Here is a 17,382-nt window from a genome sequence, read left to right as displayed (position 1 = left end):
ACCAACACAGTCCCGTATGAGGATCTTCACCCCAGATGTCCGCCATCCATCTCCCATCATCACCGCTCGCCCCGCTGAGTTCTTCCAGCAGTTTGAGATGAGGATAAAGATCTTTATTTGTCACATGTACATCGAAAAGTACAGTGAAATGTGGACGACCAACACAGTCCGAGGACATTTGGGGGTTCAGGCGGGGGGGGGGAGGGAGGCAGCCCTCAAGTATTACCACACTACTTCCGGCACCAACGTAGCGCGCCCACGACTCACTAATGTTAACCCGCACGTGTTTGGAACGTGGGAGGGATCCAGAGTGCCCGGAGGAAGCCCGCGCGGTTGTGGGGAGAACATACAAGCTCCTTGCAGGCTGTGGCGGGACTTGATCCCCAATCGGTGATGGCTTGTGCTGCGGAGCTCTGCTCCAGTCACCCTGCTACCGAGTCGCCCTTTCCCTACAGCGCAACCCAGGTCACCCCGCACCCCACCATCTCCCCCCCCCCCACCACATCCCCTGGCCACCGAGCCTCACGTCTCACCCTCCCCTGCCTTCACCACAGCCCATCCCATTTTCAAGCTTACCCGCACCACCAGGGGGAAGAGGCAGGAAACGTTATTTGTTTTACGCATTTCCAGATACAGCAAAGTAACAGCCCCAACGAGCCCGCTCTGCCCAGTTACACCAGTGTGACCAATTAACCTCCTAACCTGCAATTAGGGCTAGAAGATTAATTTTTCTCTACTTATTTGGTCCAGGGGGAGTTTTTATTTAGAGATAAAGCACTTTGCAAACATTTTGCATTCTGAGGCAGTCGGCGTTGCGCCTTGCGGAGTGCTGAAACGTGTTCCAGGTGAAGTCGCTTGCTCCTTCAGCCCTCCCTTTCCTGAAATGGAGCTACATGAACTCGGCTCCCGCGTGACTGGCCCAGCTACCCAGTTATAACCCGGCCACCAATCAATCTATTAACTCGCACCCCCTTGGAATATGGGAGGAGACCCATGTGGTCACGGGGAAAATGGACAAACTCCTTGCGGGCGGCAGCGGGAATTGAACCCGGGTCAGTGGTTCTGCGATAGAACTGCACTAACCAGACACGTCACTGTGCAGCAATGGAGGACGTACCTGCCGTTTGATGGGCTGCAGCTTGTGAAGACTGACAAAGGGCTCCATCTCGTGAGGCTCCAACATCAGGTACCTGAGCGACGAGAAGAGCAGGTGAAGAGGTCGGGAACTTAGACCCACAAGCTTAGACCCAGTCAATCCGGCCTACACTCCCCCACGTCCGCTGGGGGTTACTGATTGAGAAGGCCAATTGGACCAGTTGCTCACAACGAAAATTGAAACTGCCCACACCCCTGGACATCAGAAATCCATCCATGATAACAAAAATCAACCCAGAGAACAGTGCGACAATCTTCCATTCATGTGGGATAAATATTGTGCCCATGACACTGAGCACGAGCTTCTCTGTCGCATTTACAACAGTGACTTTTGGAGCTTTTAGATTCACCTGGGGGAGAGGAAATGTAAATGGCAATTGTCCAAGAAGTTTGTGCTCCCTCCTCACTGCCCCTCCCTCAGTGTCGCGCTCCCTCCTCACCGTCCCCTCCTGCAATTCAGCACTTTCTCCTCGCTACCCCTCAAGCAGCACGGTGCTCCCTCCGCAGCACTCGTCCTACAAGTGGAGCTCCTTCTACACCACCCCTCTGGAAGTACAGCATTTTCTGTAGCACCCCCTCAACGTGCGGGGCTCCGACTGCACCATTCCTGCCACAGTATGATACCCTCTCTACTCCAGTGGGGCTCCCTCTGTACCACCGTTCTCACAGAGTGGTGCTCCGTCTGTACAAACCCCTCGCCGTGCAATGATCCTTCCCCCCACCCCACAGCTCGGTGCTCCCTCCTCGCCGCCCCTCCCGCAGCACGGCACTCTCTCAGCACCCCTCCCTCGCAGAGCGAGCACTGCCGTGAACGGGGAGGCATTCCCTCAGCGCCGGCACGCTGACGGCGCAGAACTCCGCCAAACCCCAGGGCAAGGCAGGGAGCTTCGCCAAACCACGGGCACAGTCAAGAGCCGGATTTCCCACCCTGGGGTCCACAGACCCCTCAGTTAATGGTCGGGGTCCACGGCATAGAAAGAGCTTATGAACCCATGGTCTAGAGTAAGGGATTATTCAACTCACCTCAGGGATCTCGCCGACAGGGGCACATCTCCCTTGTCCCTGTGGTACAAGCAGAATGAGAGAAATGACCGCTCTGAGGACTGCAAAGGGTACACGTGTATAATAGTGAGGTGCAAAGGGACTTAGGAGTTCCTAAAGGTCTACATGCAGGTTCAGTCGGTGGCGAGGAAGGCAGATGCAATGTTAGCCTTCACTTCGAGAGGACTAGAATATAAAAGCAGGAATGTGCTTTATAAGCAATTGGTCAGACTGTTTTTGGAGTATTGTGTGAAATTCTATTCAAGAAAGGGTGAGCTGGCATCGGAAAGGGTCCAGCGGAGGCTCGTAAGAATGATGCCGGGAGTAAAAGGAGCTTTTGATGGCTCTGGGCTTGTACTGGAGGTTAGAAGAATGAGGGGGATCTCACTAAAACCTATCGAATATCGTAAAGCCTGGATAGAGTGGATGTGGAGAGGATGTTTCCTATAGTGGGGAGTCTAGGACCAGAGGGCACAGATAGAGTGGATGTGGAGAGGATGTTTCCTATAATGGGGGAGTCTAGGACCAGAGGACACAGATAGAGTGGATGTGGAGAGGATGTTTCCCATAGTGGGGGAGTCTAGGACCAGAGGACACAGACAGAGTGGATGTGGAGAGGATGTTTCCTATAGTGGGGGAGTCTAGGACCACAGACAGGGTGGATGTGGAGAGGATGTTTCCTATAGTGGGGGAGTCTAGGACCAGAGGGCACAGCCTCAGAAGAACAAGGTGGAATTTCTTTCGACAGAGGGTGGTGAATCTGTGGAATTCATTGTCACAGATGGCTCTGGTCCCCAAATCAATAGACAATATACAATAGGTGCAGGAGTAGGCCATTCGGCCCCTTCGAGCCAGCACCGCCATTTACTGTGATCATGGCTGATCATCCACATCCTCTCCCCATACCCCTTGACTTCGCTACCTTTAAGAGCTTTATCTAACTCTTTCTTGAAAGCATCCAGAGAATTGGCCTCCACTGCCTTCTGAGGCAGAGCATTCCACAGATCCACAACTCTCTGGGTGAAAACTCTGTTCTAAATGGCCTACCCCTTATTCTTAAACTCTGGCCTCTGGTTCTTGACTCACCCAACATCGGGGGCATGTTTCCTGCCTCTAGCATGTCCAATCCCTTAATAATCTTATATGTTTCAATCAGATCCCCTCTCATCCTTCTAATCATTGGGTATAGCTAAAGTGGAGGCTGGCAAGTTCTTGATTAGCCAGGGCGTCCAAGGTTACAGCGAGAAGCCAGTGGAACGGGGTTGAGAGGGATAATAAATCAGCCATGATGGGACGGCGGAGCAGACTTGATGGGCTGAACGGCCTAATACTGCTCCCATGTCTGATGGTCCATAAACTGAATAATAAATTGGTAAGGGAAATGGTGGAATAAAAGTAGGGAGAACATTGATTGAGTGTGCTGGTTGTACGTGGCTAATGATGAGCTACCTCTTCCACTGGACAATGTTGAGAACAGTTGCCCTTATTGAGGCTTGCTGCAGCCCTGACAATGTTACATCCCCCCCCCCCCCCCGAGTGTTCAATACAGGGCAAAGCGGTATGGCGTTAAAATGTAAACGTGAGCCTGAGCATCTTAAGAGAGATGGTTGTTGACTTCAGGAGCGACCACTCCCCACAGAACATCGACGGCTCCTCGGTAGAGATTGTTACGAGCACCAAATTTCTTGGTGTTCACCTGGCGGAGAATCTCACCTGGTCTCTCAACACCAGCTTCATAGCAAAGAAAGCCCAGCAACGTCTCTACTTTCTGCGAAGGCTCCCCCCCCATCCTCATCACATTCTACAGGGGTTGTATCGAGAGCATCCTGAGCAGCTGTGTCACTGCCTGGTTCGGAAATTGCACCGTCTCGGATCGCAAGACCCTGCAGTGGATAGTGGGGTCAGCTGAGAAGATCATCGGGGTCTCTCTTCCCACCATCACGGACATTTACACCACACGCTCCATCCGCAAAGCAAGCAGCATTATGAAGGACCCCACGCACCCCTCATACAAACTCTTCTCCCTCCTGCCGTCTGGGAAAAGGCAGCGGGCTCTCACGACCAGACTACTTATCAGTTTCTTCCCCCAAACCATCAGTCTCCTCAATACCCGGAGCCTGGACTGGCACCAACTTACTGCCCTCTACTGTGCCTATTGTCTTGTTTATTATTTGTTGTAATGCCTGCACTGTTTTGTGCACTTTATGCAGTCCTGGATAGGTCTGTAGTCGAGTGTAGTTTTTTTTTGTGTTGTTTTTACATAGTTCAGTCTAGTTTTTGTACTGTTTCAAGTAACACCATGGTCCTGAAAAACGTTGTCTCATTTTTACTGAGGACTGTACCAGCAGTTATGGTTGAAATGACAATAAAAAGTGACCTGGCTTGACTTAAGGAGATATCAGAGCAAGTCACCAAGATGGTTTCACGGAAGGCCACAGAGGTCTGGGAGGGAATTCCAGAGAAGATCAGCTACTAACGGTGGAGCAATGATGTGCCGCAGGCTGGGAATGGAGAAGATCTGAATTCAGCAAGTGCGTACCACAGGAGATACAACCATCTTTGAAATTGGTAACGATCAATGGTCTAAAGGCAGACTCGCCCTCCCTCCTGAACTGTGTTCAGTTCCAGTCGATTCATTATAGGAGGGACGTGGAAGCTTTAGACAGGGTGCAGAGGAGATTTACCAGGATGCTACCCAGATTACTGAGCATGTCTTATGAGGATTGGTCAAGCAAGCTAGGGATTTTCTCCTCGGAGTGGAAAAAGGATGAGAGGTGACGATAGAGGTGTGCGAGATGAGAACCACAGACTGAGTGGACAGCCAGTGATTTTGCCTGAGGTGGATTTTGCCAGAGGGGCATAATTTTAGGGTAATTGGAGGAAAGTATAGGTGGGGGCATCAGACTCCATTTTTTTTCTTAGGGTAAAAGAAGAGTAATTACTTACATACAAGAGCCTCTTAGACAGGCACATGCATGACAGAAACAAGAAGGTCTACGTGGGAGGGAAGGGTTACATTGCTCTTAGAGTACGCAGTTTATAAGAACAGCTCAATATCGTGGGCCAAAGAGCCTGTACTGTGCTGTACGATTCTATGTTCCCCAAAAGCCACAGTGCGTTAAAGCTAACTGTAGCTTGCCGCAATGTGGAATTTGTTGCCACAGACGGCTGTGGAGGCCAAGTCATTGCAGTATTTAAAGCGGAGATTGACAGGTTCTAGATTAGCCAAGGTGCCAGAGGTTACGGGGGGAAGGCAGGAGAACAAAACCGACAGGGAAAATAAATCAGACATGATAGAACGGTGGAGAAGGTCCGATGGGCCAAATAGCCTAATTTTGCTCCTTTGCCTGAAAACTGAATAAACTGGTGTAGGGCTCTCAGTACCAGTAACTGTGGTGTTAACTGTTCGGGCTAACAAAATGGCTTCTCTGTAATGTTGTTATAATGAAATGGCTCCTCTGTAATGCTGTAATGGGTTTCTGTATCTAGAATGTTTGGGTTATAACTGTAGATAAGGGCAGAAACTAACCAATGGAGAATAGTTATGCTATCTTGTATGTGTGAGCTGAGGGGAGTTCACGGTCTTTTTCGGGAGGACAGCAAGGAGGACGGACGAGTGAGGAGTGGACAGTGGTTCCAGGCCACCGGATACTGGACGTAGGCGGTTTGGACGGTGGCCGAAGGCTCGGAAGGTCGTTGTGGATGGAACCGGAGGCACGAGCTCCAACGTATTAACATATCATGTGCACAAACTGATAAACTTACTGATTTGGCACCTTTGGGTTATCTGTTTCTACTAACCTATCACTAAGAAATAACTATAAAGTTGCAATTATTTCCTCACCTTTGGTGTACTGTCTGGTATTTGTGTTGTGGGTATATACGGGGGGGCATTACACCGTATTTACACCAAAGTATTGCACTGTTGGCGGGGCGACGGCGGTTCACACTAGGCGAACGGGGGATAAATTGGGGGCACGGAGGCTACACTGGTAAGGGAAACTGGCAGGGAATGTGTCGGTTGCAATAAAAGTAGAGAACAATCCTGGGAATTAAAGAGTTAATGTGTGAGGGGCGTTTGACGGCTCCGGGCCTGTACTTGCTGGAATTCAGAAGACTGAGGGAGTTGGGGATCTCATTGAAACTTATGGAATATTGAAAGGCCTCGACAGAGCGAACGTGGAGCAAAAGCTTCCAATGGTGGGGCTGCCTCAGAATACCAGGATGATCCTAGGACAGAGTCGAAGAGGGATTTCTGTAGCCAGAGGGTGGCCAGCCTGTGGGGTTCATTGCCACAGAGTCTTCTGGTCAGGACGGGGCCCCTCACACCCTCTCCCCAGTGGGTACCTCCTCAAGCTGATGCACTGATCCAGTCTGACGATAAAGGCCGACTCACCGGAGGCTCTCCAGCATCTCTTTGACAGTCAGCGGGTCGATTTTGTCCTGAGCAGAAAGAACAGATTAGTTCAATGCACGCCGCGTCCAAGCCAAGAACACTGCAGACAACTGCACCTCAGCAGACCATTCCACCCGTCGAGCCTGTACCGATTCTCTTTTTTCCAATCTGCCCACTCTCAACTGCATCCCAAATAGCATCCACTTCCCCTGGTTCTGTCCCTCCCTTGGCACTGCAAGGCATATGATACAAGAAACTTTCTTTCAGAGGTTAAAGAGTCCAAGGTTCAGAGTAAATTTATCATCAAAGGTCACCTTATACAATCCTGAGACTCATTTTCCTGCGGGCACACTCAATAAGCCCTGTAACCGGAATAGAATCAATGAAAGACCGCGCCAACAGGGAGGACAACCAGTGTGCAAAAGCCAATTAACTGTGAAAATACAAAAAGAAATAATAACAATAAATAAAGAGGCAATAAATCTTTGAAATGAGTCCTCCGGTTGTGGGAACATCTCAGGGGTGGGGCAAGTAAATCTGAGTGAAGATATCCCCCCTGGTTCAAGAGCCTGATGGTTGAGGGGTAATAACTCTTCCTCAACCTGGTGATGTGGGACCTGAGGCTCCTGTATCTCCTTCCTGATGACGGCAGCGAGAAGAGAGCGCGGCCTGGGTGGTGGGGGTCCCTGATGATGGATGCCGCTTTCCTGCGACAGCGCTCCATGTAGATGTGCTCAGTGGTGGAAAGAGCTTTACCCGTGGTGGACTGGGCCGTATCTACTACTTTTTGTAGGATATTCCGCTCAAGGGCATTGGTGTTTCCGTATCAGGCCATGATACAACTGGTTATATCTACGTAAGTTTGTCAGAAGTTTTAGATGGCATGACCATCTTCACAAACTTCTAAGACAGTAGAGGTGCTGCTGTGCTTTCTTCATAACTGTACTTAGGTGCTGGTCATCTGAAATGACAACAGTGAGGAATTTGAAGTCACTGATCCTCCCCACCTCTGAACCCCCCAATGAGGACTGGCACGTTGACCTTTGGTTTTCAGCTCCTGAAGTCAATAATCAGCTCTGCTATCGTCCTGCTGACGTTGAGTAAGAGGGGGGGCACAACAGCAACCCCTCAAATCAGCCAGATTGCCAGTCACCCTCCTGTACGCTGACTCATCACTGCCTTTGATTCGACCCGCGACAGTGGCGTCGTCGGCAAACTCGAGCGCGGCATTGGAGCTGTGCTTAGCCACACAGCCGTAAATATAAAGCAAGTAGATCGGGGGTTCAGCTCACAGCCCTGTGGTGCACCTATGCTAGTGGGGATCGCAGAGGAGATTTTGTTGCCAATCCGAATTGACTAGGGTCTACAAGTGAGGGTATTGAGGATCCAATCGTGAAGTGTGCTATTTTACAGCAGTAGGACAGTGCAATATATAAAATATGTTATAAATTACAAATCTATGAAATATAAAATAGGTAGTGCAAAAAGGGAGCAAAGAATAGCAAGGTACTGTTCACCCCCTGGCAGGGTGTTTCACACACCCACCACTCAGTGTTTTTAAAAAAAACCTACCTCTGACATTACCCCCTACACTCGCCTCCAATCACCTTAAAATTATGCCCGTTCATATTCGCCATTTCCACCCTGGGAAGAAGGCGCTGGCTCTCCATTCAGTCTATGCCTCACATCTCACTATTAAGTCCCACCTCATTCTCCATTGCTAAGGAGAGGTTTAATTGAGGGCAGGAGACCAGAGGGGAGCACGGAGCAAGGGCAGTTGGCTAAAGAACCAGCAAGGAAAGGAGGGAAATTTTTTGACACCGTACGCTGTGATCGGGAAGATGCTGCCTAAGAGAGTATGGACCTTTTTTTTTGGAGTGAAGGAGGAAGAGAAGTGGCTTGATAGAGGTGTACAAGATTAGAGGCACCAGATCAAAAGACCAGAGACTTTTCCACAGAGCAGAAATGGCTGATAATAAGGGGGCATAATGTGAAGGTGATTGAGTCAGAATTAGGTTTAATATCAATAACATACGTCATGAGGTTTGCTGTTTTGCAGCAGCAGTACAATGCAATATATTAAAAAGTACTATAAATTACAAGAAATATTGGCTACTTTATTAGGTGCACCTGCTCCTTAATGCAATTATCTCATCAGCCAATCACGTGGCAGCGACTCAGTGCACGAAAGCATGCAGACACGGTCAAGAGGTTCAGTTGTTGTTCAGATCAAATATCAGAATGGGGGAAGAAATGTGATCGAAGTGACTTTGACCATGGAACGAGCATCTCGGAAACTGCACAGCACAGCACATTTTCATGCACAGCAGCCTCTACGGTTCAGAGAGAATGGTGCAAAGAAAACAGCAACAGTTCTGTGGGCAAAATTGCCTTGTTAATGAGGGAGGTCAGAGGAGAACGGCCAGACTGGTTCAAGCTGACAGGAAGGCGACAGTAACGTGAATAACCACCCACTACAACAGTAAGAGTGCGCACAAGAGCAACTCTGAACGGGATTCAGCAGTAGCTGTACTGTTTTACAAGCACAGGAGGTACCTAATAAAGTGCAACTGAGTGCATGTCATTAAACAGTGCAAAGAAGAGAGTGAAAATAGCGAGGTCGTGTTCATGGATCAGAAATCCGTGTCTGTTTCTTCCGTTCAGAGATCTGATGGCGGAGGGGAAGAAGCTGTTTCTAAAACTTGAAGTGTAGGAAGACAGGAAGAAGGAATACGTGCCAGGTTGTGGGAAGAGAGCAGAGGGAGTGAGAGGGATCCAGTTAAAGGAGCTGGAGCAGGAATAAGAGACCTGTGTGTTTATGTTCTGCATTCCGCTATGATCAAACTACTTAAACACAAGAGATTCTGCAAATAGACAATAGGTGCAGAAGTAGACCATTCGGCCCTTCGAGCCTGCACCGCCATTTTGAGAAAATGGCTGATCAACTACTATCAATACCCGGTTCCTGCCTTGTCCCCATATCCCTTGATTCCCCTATCCATAAGATACCTATCTAGCTCCTTCTTGAAAGCATCCAGAGAATTGGCCTCCACTGCCTTCCGAGGCAGTGCATTCCAGAACCCCACAACTCTCTGGGAGAAGAAGTTTTTCCTTAACTCTGTCCTAAATGACCTACCCCTTATTCTCAAACCATGCCCTCTGGTACAGGAATCTCCCAGCATCTGGAACATATTTCCTGCCTCTATCTTGTCCAATCCCTTAATAATCTTATATGTTGCAATCAGATCCCCTCTCAATCTCCTTAATTCCAGCGTGTACAAGCCCAGTCTCTCTAACCTCTCTGCATAAGACAGTCTGGACATCCCAGGAATTAACCTCGTGAATCTACGCTGCACTTCCTCTACAGCCAGGATGTCCTTCCTTAACCCTGGAGACCAAAACTGTACACAATAATGTACAATGCTAGAAACGCAGAGCAACACACACAAAACACTGGAGGAACTCAGCAGGTCAGGCAGCACCTATGGAAAGGAATAAACAGTAGCTTGAAATGCTGACTCTTTACCATATTAAAGTTTATTGAAGATTTCCCTCACCTCCTTGACCTGGTTCCACACGTCCTGCTCCACGGAGTTGACCTCCAGGGAGGGCAGGGTGAACTTGAAGTAGGGCCGGAGGTTCTTGTAGACGTAGATGTAGGGTCCAGAAGCAACCGCCACGGCGGGAGTCCTGGGCTCGTTGGTGTCCATGAGGAACGCAATGACGCCAGTTGGCAGGTCCATCAGCGCGTGCTCCGATACCATGCTGGTCCCTTTGTACACCTTCAGCTTTGTGTTGTACTGACCCATGCCCAGGTCTCCGATGATCAGCTGAGTCAACGACAGAGCGCAGTTAATAACTGGGGCCCCACCGGACACTCAGCTCTCACCTGTGGTTCGCATGCAACCTTCAGCAGGCAGGCTAAACCAGGTGGGAGGGTAGCCAGGGGACCTCATACCCCAGAGAGAGAAGGGGACAAGCCCGTCCCAGCACACGCAGTGGACAGGGCGGACGAGATCTAGAGCGAGATCCAACGGCCAGGAAGGCGGTTCAGCAACGCTCCGGGGAGAACGAAGGGCATGGCAAGGCACGGAAGAAGACACAGTCTTCCGCTGCAACCGGGGGAGACACTGGTCTGTGACGACCGCTCATACCCGAGGTCGAGAGGACGGGACTGCCCCAGTGTAACGCTGTTTCCACTTTAAAACCTGACCCGCACAGGTCTCACGTCAGTGAAGGACAACCGACAGCGGTGAAAATAGGTGAAGAACATTCAGCCCTTTAAGTCTATTAAACCAGAGTAGTATACGTCACACAAAGAGCCCTTCAGTCCAACCCAGGCGAGTCCAGCATTTGGACCATAACCTTCTAAACCTTTCCAATCCACGCACTTGTCTTTTTAAAGATGAACATTCGGCCCTGGACTTAATTGCACGGGAAGAGGGGAGGGGAAACCGCCAGCCTGAGGTTCCGTGCAGGAGGCGGCCATCTTAATATGCGCCCCCTCCTCTTTCCATGATTCGGCTACCTCCAGTCAAACTCTGAAGTAATTCCAGCCTGACCATAAAATCAAACCGCAAGCTAGGAGCCAAGCATCTGCTTCCTGTCTGCACTGCATTCTGTGTTGTGCGTTTCTCACGGTAACTAGTCACGTGGGAAGGTTGCAACCTCGGAATAGCGAGTTGCTGGTCTCCACTCCCGTCGTAGCAGGGGCGACCTCTCGATGGAAAGAGAGAGGGAGCCCGTTTGAGACACCGAAGTGCTGGGTTACGGGCTGTAACTCTAGATGGACTCTGGATTAGGTCTCGGTGGGGGGGGGGGGGCTTCTCCTGCTGTTTGCATGGTGGTGAAGTGGCAGGGAGGGGGTTTAGTGCTTCTGCGAGAGGAGCTGCTGCTTGTGCGAAGGGGGAGGAGAGGGCCTTTGATAGTTCTGCCATTCACTCTATGGGATCTCCTCTTTCATGGGCGTCTGTGAAGAGCAAGAGTTTCAGGTTGTATACGTTCTCTATTAGGGCGGTACAGTAGCGTATTGGTCAGCACAATGCTTTATAGTATCAGCGATACCGGTTCAATTCCTGCCGCTGCCTGTAAGGAGTTTGTATGCTCTCCCCGTGACCGCGTGGGTTTCCTCCCACAGTCCGAAGACTACCAGTTAGTAGACTCATTGGTCACTGTGTATGTCCCATGATTAGGCCAGGTTATATCGCGGGTTTGCTGAACAGCGTGGCTCAAATAGCTGGAAGTGTCTACCCTGCACTGTAGCCCAATAAATAAACAGAAGCGAACCTTTGGGTGAGGGATGTGGTAAAAGCAAAGGGTTTAGTTACGTAATCGCGCTTTGTTCTGGTCAGTTTTAGAGCTGGGGACTGACAGATGTCGTATCTTTGGCTAGCTGCTTAACTTTGCATTTGAAATCGTTCAACTTCACTTGATTACATTTAACATCACTAGTTTTAGTTTCATCGTTTCAAGATTGTCTGCTTTGCTAGTTGCTAATGCGATGCCTGGGGCTATCGGCGTGTTTGTCCAGGGGAAAATCCGTCCACCCACCCAAACAAACAAAGTATTGAGTGCACTTCTTCGACTTTTTTTTGAACATCACAGGATTGATCGGAGGGCGAGTCGTACAAGATCACTCCCCGCACAGTCACCGGCAGCAGCACCGGTTTGTTTGAGTTGCCATTGCGCACGCAACTCGGCAAAACACCACGGGCCTCGGTTTTGACATTTCTATTAATTCTGGTGAGGAGGTGACCTGCTCTCCTTTGTCGGGAAGAAATTCTCCTGCTATCACCCTGCCTTGTATTTTAAGGTCCTTCTCTGCTGTTATTACACCTCATACCCAGTGTCACTTCATGTACAACTAGTCAATGCAAACAAGGGTGTTGCAGTGGAGATACGTCTCTACCAAAGGCGGTGTGAGGTGCTCCTTCCCTCAGCTAGCCTGCAGGTCACCCTTGGGCAAGGTGTAGCACCTGCTTAGCCCCCCGATCAGAATTGCGTGGAGCCCTGTGAGCAGGTATCGACGGTCGTACGAGCAGCCAGTGCACATCACAAGTCCTGGTTAAGCGACTATGAAGAGTATTGATAATGGCGGGGGGTTCACCCGTCTTGTAAAGTCACTGGCCCAGAAGGTGACAATGGCAAACCACTTCTGTGGAATAATTTGCCAAGATCAATCACGGTCACGAGACCATGATCACCCTCATCATACGACACGGCAGATAATGATGATGATATGAGGCAATCTTTTGCACTTATCGTGTTATTTATGCATATTGTGCGGGTATTTTATGCTGCATCAGATCTGGATTAACAATCATTTCCTTCCCCCTTACACTGGCGTACTGACAAATGACACCATCATCGGGGGGGGGGAGTCTAACTGCACTGCCTTCTCAACGTGCAGACATGCTATACCAAACTAATTAACAAGAAACAAGAATCCTATTACCTTGTTCTCACCATCTCCTTGCAGGTCTGCTAGGGCTGTAAAGGAAAAGAGGTGACCCGTTACTGAATTGTTCCACGTTTCCAGCTCACTCTGCTCCGAGTCTTGTTTCAGAGAGCTAATGGCCAGAGTTCAAAGTTTGGATGAGAAAGGTCCAGGGTAACATCCCATATTTCACTCTAACTGCCATTTTTTCTTCGCTGGGTACTGCAGTGTACAACTCTCTACATGTTCACCAGATGGGTGAGATCCTTGGGAAAGGTTGCCGCCTGGTGGACAGACGTCTCTTAAATGTTGAAATCAAACCCACATCCACCTCTGCTTGCAACCTGTACCGCATTATTACCATCCTCTGAGTGAAGAGGCTTCCCCTCAGATTCCCCTGAACTGTTACTCTGCACTCTTTCAATCCTGTTGATATCTTACAGGTAGGTAACCAAAACTGCACACAATGCTCCAAATCTCTCCTTAGAACATAGAAATCTCCAGCTCATTACAGGACCTTCGGCCCACAACGTAACCTACTGTAGAAACTGCCTAGAATTTCTCTACTGCGTAGCCCTCTATTTTTCTAAGCTCCTATACCTATCCAAGAGTCTCTTAAAAGACCCTATTGTACCACCATCGCTGGCAGTGCATTCCACACACAAACACACACCGCTCTCTGTGCAAAAAACTTACCTCCGACATCTCCTCTGTACCTACTTCCAAGCACCTTAAAACTGTGCCCTGTCGTGCCAGCCATTTCAGCCCTGGGAGAAAGCCGCCGGCTATCCACACGATCAATGCCCCTCATCATCTTGTACACCTCTATCAGGTCACCTCTCATCCTCCGTCGCTCCAAGGAGAAAAGGCCAAGTTCACTCAACCTATTCTCACAAGGCACGCTCCCCAATCCAGGCAACATCCCTGTAAATCTACAATGATATAATTTCTATTTAACACTCTAACACAGTACCTTATTTACGAAAGCTAATATGTCAAAAGCTCTCTTTATGGCCCAGTTTACCCGTGATGCCACTTTCAAGGAATGATGAATTTGTATTCCCAGATCCCCATGTTCCACCACACACACCTCAGTGTCCTTACCCCAGTTTGTCCTCCCAGGGTGCAGCACCTCACACCTGTATTGTTCTAATTTCATGCATTAAGTCCCAATTGCCATTTTTCCAACTGGTCTAGGTCCCACCATATAAGATCATAAGAACATAAGAAATAGGAGCAGGAGTACGACATCTGACCCGTCGAGCCTGCCCCGCCATTCAATAAGATCACGGCTGATCTGGCCATGGACTCATCTCCACCTATCTGCCTTTTCCCCATAACCTTTAATTCCCCTACTATGCAAAAATCTATCCAACTTTGTCTTAAATATAATTACTGAGGTAGCCTCCACTGCTTCATTGGGCAGAGAATTCCACAGATTCACCACCCTCTGGGAAAAGCAATTTCTTCTCATCTCCGTCCTAGATCTACCTCCCCAAATCTCGAGGCTGCGTCCCCTAGTTCTAGTCTCACCTACCAGTGGAAACAACTTTCCTGCCTCCATCCTATCTATCCTTTCCAGAATTTTATGTGTTTCAGTGAGACCTCCTCTCGTTCTTCTGAATTCCAGCCAGTAGAGTCAAGCAAGCTTTGACAACTTCCTCGCTCTGCCCACATAACTTTCTCACTCTGTTACCCACCCCATCTTGGTGTCAACCACAAATCTGATGATCCACTTTACCACATTACCATCCAAATTATTAATATAGATGGAGAAACAATTAAAAAATGTACCTCCAGAGACTTCTTTATTGAGGGACACATGCAATGGGATGAGGTTGGAAGAACGCGCAGTTCTTGGAAAAGTTCTGGAAGATGGGTGAGGTTACAGAGGCCAAGCAGCGGGAGGGATGGGAAGGGATGTGAGATGGGACTGGCAGGGGGTTAGGTCAAAGTCCCAAACAAAAATGCAATGAATTGACAGGCGATCTACCTACCCAGCAACACACACACACACACACACACACACATAATCAAAATGCTGGGGGAACTCAGCAAGCCAGGCCACAGTCAGCTGTACTCTCTTTCCACAGATGCTACCTGGCCTGCTCAGTTTCTCCAGCATTTTGTTACGCGTTGCTCGGATTTTTCCAGCATCTTGTTTGTGTGATCCACCTACCCACACAGGAGGAGAAGGTGAAGAGGTTAGCCACGGGGTCGTAATGAGCATCCAGCCACTTCTCATTGGCTTCGCTGCAGGGGGAGAAAGGGAAAAAATATATAAAACTGTTGTCAGAACTGCCTGTACAGTTGATGGAAGTCACGGGCTTGGAGGTTGCAAGAAGAAGCAACTTGTCAGTCCTCCCTCTGCCTCAAGGAAGACATAACACAAACAAAACGCTAGAGAAACTTAGCAGGACAGGCAGCATCTGTGGAGGGGAATAAACAGTCGGGTCAGGTAGAGACTCTTCATCGGGACTGGAAAGGAAGGGGGACAGGATCAATCAATGCAAACCAGTCCCTAACTTGGCCCACTGACTCCCCACGAACCCCGACACCTCATCGACCGCCACCCACACCCGCTGTACACTGACACCCTTATGCAAAGCCCCGCCAGACACGTTCGTCCCCGCCCCCGTCTCACTTCTCCCCGCCCTCGGCCATGATCCGCGCCCTCGCCGATCTGTGTAGGCCTTGTCGCCACGGCAACCCGCCTCCGGTCCCGCGCTGACAACTGTCCCTCCCCTGCGCACAGCCTGAACATACGTTCCGGCCCCGGATTTACGGCTCGGGGGTCTCTCGGTGTGGGTGTAGATTAGAACATAGAATGGTACAGCGCAGTACAGGCCCTTCGGCCCACACTGTTATGCCGACCCTTAAATCCTGCCTCCCCCCTCCCCGCCTTAAGTTCCTCCATATATCTGTCTCTTAAATTTCACTAGTGTATCTGCCTCCACCACTGACTCATTCCACGCACCAACCACTCTCTGAGTAAAAAACCTTCCTCTAATATCCCCCTTGAACTTCCCTCCCCTTACCTTAAAGCCATGTCCTCTTGTACTGAGCAGTGGAGCCCTGGGGAAGAGTGCTGGCTGTCCACTCTATTCACAGAGGAAGGACGTGGAGGCCATAGAAGGGGTGCAGAGGATGCTGCCTGGATTGGGGAGGTGGGGGGGGGGCATGCCTTATGAGAATAGGTTGAGTGAACTCAGCCTTTTCTCCTTGGAGCGACGATGAGAGGTAACACGATAGAGGTGTACAAGATGATGAGAGGCATTGATCGGGTGGATAGCCAGAGGCTTTTTCCCAGGGCAGAAATGGCTAACACAAGGGGGCATAGTTTTAAGGTGCTTGGAAGTAGGTACAAGGGTCAGGGGTAAGTTTTTCACACAGAGACTGGTGGATGTGTAGAATGCACTGCTGGTGACGGTGGTGGAAGTGGATACAATAGGGTCTTTTAAGAGACTCTTAGGTACATAGAAAAATAGAGGGCTATGCACAAGGGAAATTCTAAGTAGTTTTTAGAGTAGCTTGCATGATTGGCACAAGATTGTGGGCCGAAGGGCCTGTAAGGTGCTGTAGATTTTTGTGTTCTATGTTCTAAATCCTATGGCCAGTTCTCTCAATCTCCTTCTCTTTCCATCTCCTGCCGAAAAAGACTTCGGCCCCCACCGGTGCCCATCACAAAACCTCTCCGCCCAGCTTTCTCTAGAACCTTCTCCCAGTTCCACCATCCCGACTGGATGACCCGATGTTCCCTTGTCTTTAACGGTGGCCCAAACGCCACCAGCAGAACACACAGCTTCTATCAAATGAAGTACCCGACAGCATTAGCGATAAAACCAGGGCGTTAGGTGGGTTCAGCTCCGGGGAGAGTGGGATTGCGGTCCCACGTCGGGAACCCCCCCCCCCCGAGGCTAAAACTGAAGCAGATGCCTGAGAGACGATGGAAGCCTCAGAGGAGGTAGAGCTTCAGCCGGAAGCAGTAGGGCCTTCAAGAGGCACCACCTCCGAAACCTGCCTGGAAAATCTGTTTGGAGCCTTTTTGTCTGGGCCGGCAGAGGGGAGGTGATGTTTTTAGAAAGGAACTCCAAGGGCTGACAATATTGGGATCTTCTCCTCAGGTTCGAGAGGATGGCAATTCCCAGACATGGCAATGGCCGAAGGAGGCTCGTGCCACTGCTAACAAGGAAGGCTCTCGAAGACTGCACTGCAATGGATGAAGAGAGGTGCAACCATATTCCTGACCTGAAGGGGGCGCTGCTGGCTGAATTTCATATCCCGGCGGAATCCTGTCGCCAAGGCTTCCGTCCCAGTATGCTACCACCAAGAGGGGTCACCCCACCGAGGGAGG

At 49.8% G+C, this 17,382-nt stretch overlaps 1 protein-coding gene across 2 annotated transcripts in view; it reads right to left on the bottom strand.

Moving 5' to 3' along the window:
* The window catches only part of bbs1 (Bardet-Biedl syndrome 1), a 67,695-nt gene extending 51,603 nt beyond the window's left edge, over positions 1 to 16,092 (bottom strand). The window contains exons 1-7 of one of the 2 annotated variants that reach the window (XM_059955313.1): positions 16,067 to 16,092; positions 15,208 to 15,281; positions 13,047 to 13,081; positions 10,150 to 10,422; positions 6,593 to 6,639; positions 2,179 to 2,217; positions 1,118 to 1,190 (exon numbers count right to left, since the gene is read on the bottom strand). In XM_059955313.1, coding sequence (XP_059811296.1) covers positions 1,118 to 1,190; positions 2,179 to 2,217; positions 6,593 to 6,639; positions 10,150 to 10,422; positions 13,047 to 13,081; positions 15,208 to 15,281; positions 16,067 to 16,077 — 552 coding nt within the window. In that variant the 5' untranslated portion in view covers positions 16,078 to 16,092. Of the gene's footprint in view, positions 1 to 1,117; positions 1,191 to 2,178; positions 2,218 to 6,592; positions 6,640 to 10,149; positions 10,423 to 13,046; positions 13,082 to 15,207; positions 15,282 to 15,672; positions 15,799 to 16,066 lie in introns of those variants that run through there. The other variant, XM_059955312.1, reaches the window with a different exon arrangement.
* Between the last annotated feature and the right edge of the window lie 1,290 nt (positions 16,093 to 17,382).

This window comes from Hypanus sabinus, chromosome 31 (assembly GCF_030144855.1).
Source record: "Hypanus sabinus isolate sHypSab1 chromosome 31, sHypSab1.hap1, whole genome shotgun sequence".
NCBI classification, from domain to species: Eukaryota; Metazoa; Chordata; class Chondrichthyes; order Myliobatiformes; family Dasyatidae; genus Hypanus; species Hypanus sabinus.
Note: the sequence above shows the minus strand (reverse complement) of the source record. Positions and strands in the feature narration are given on the sequence as shown.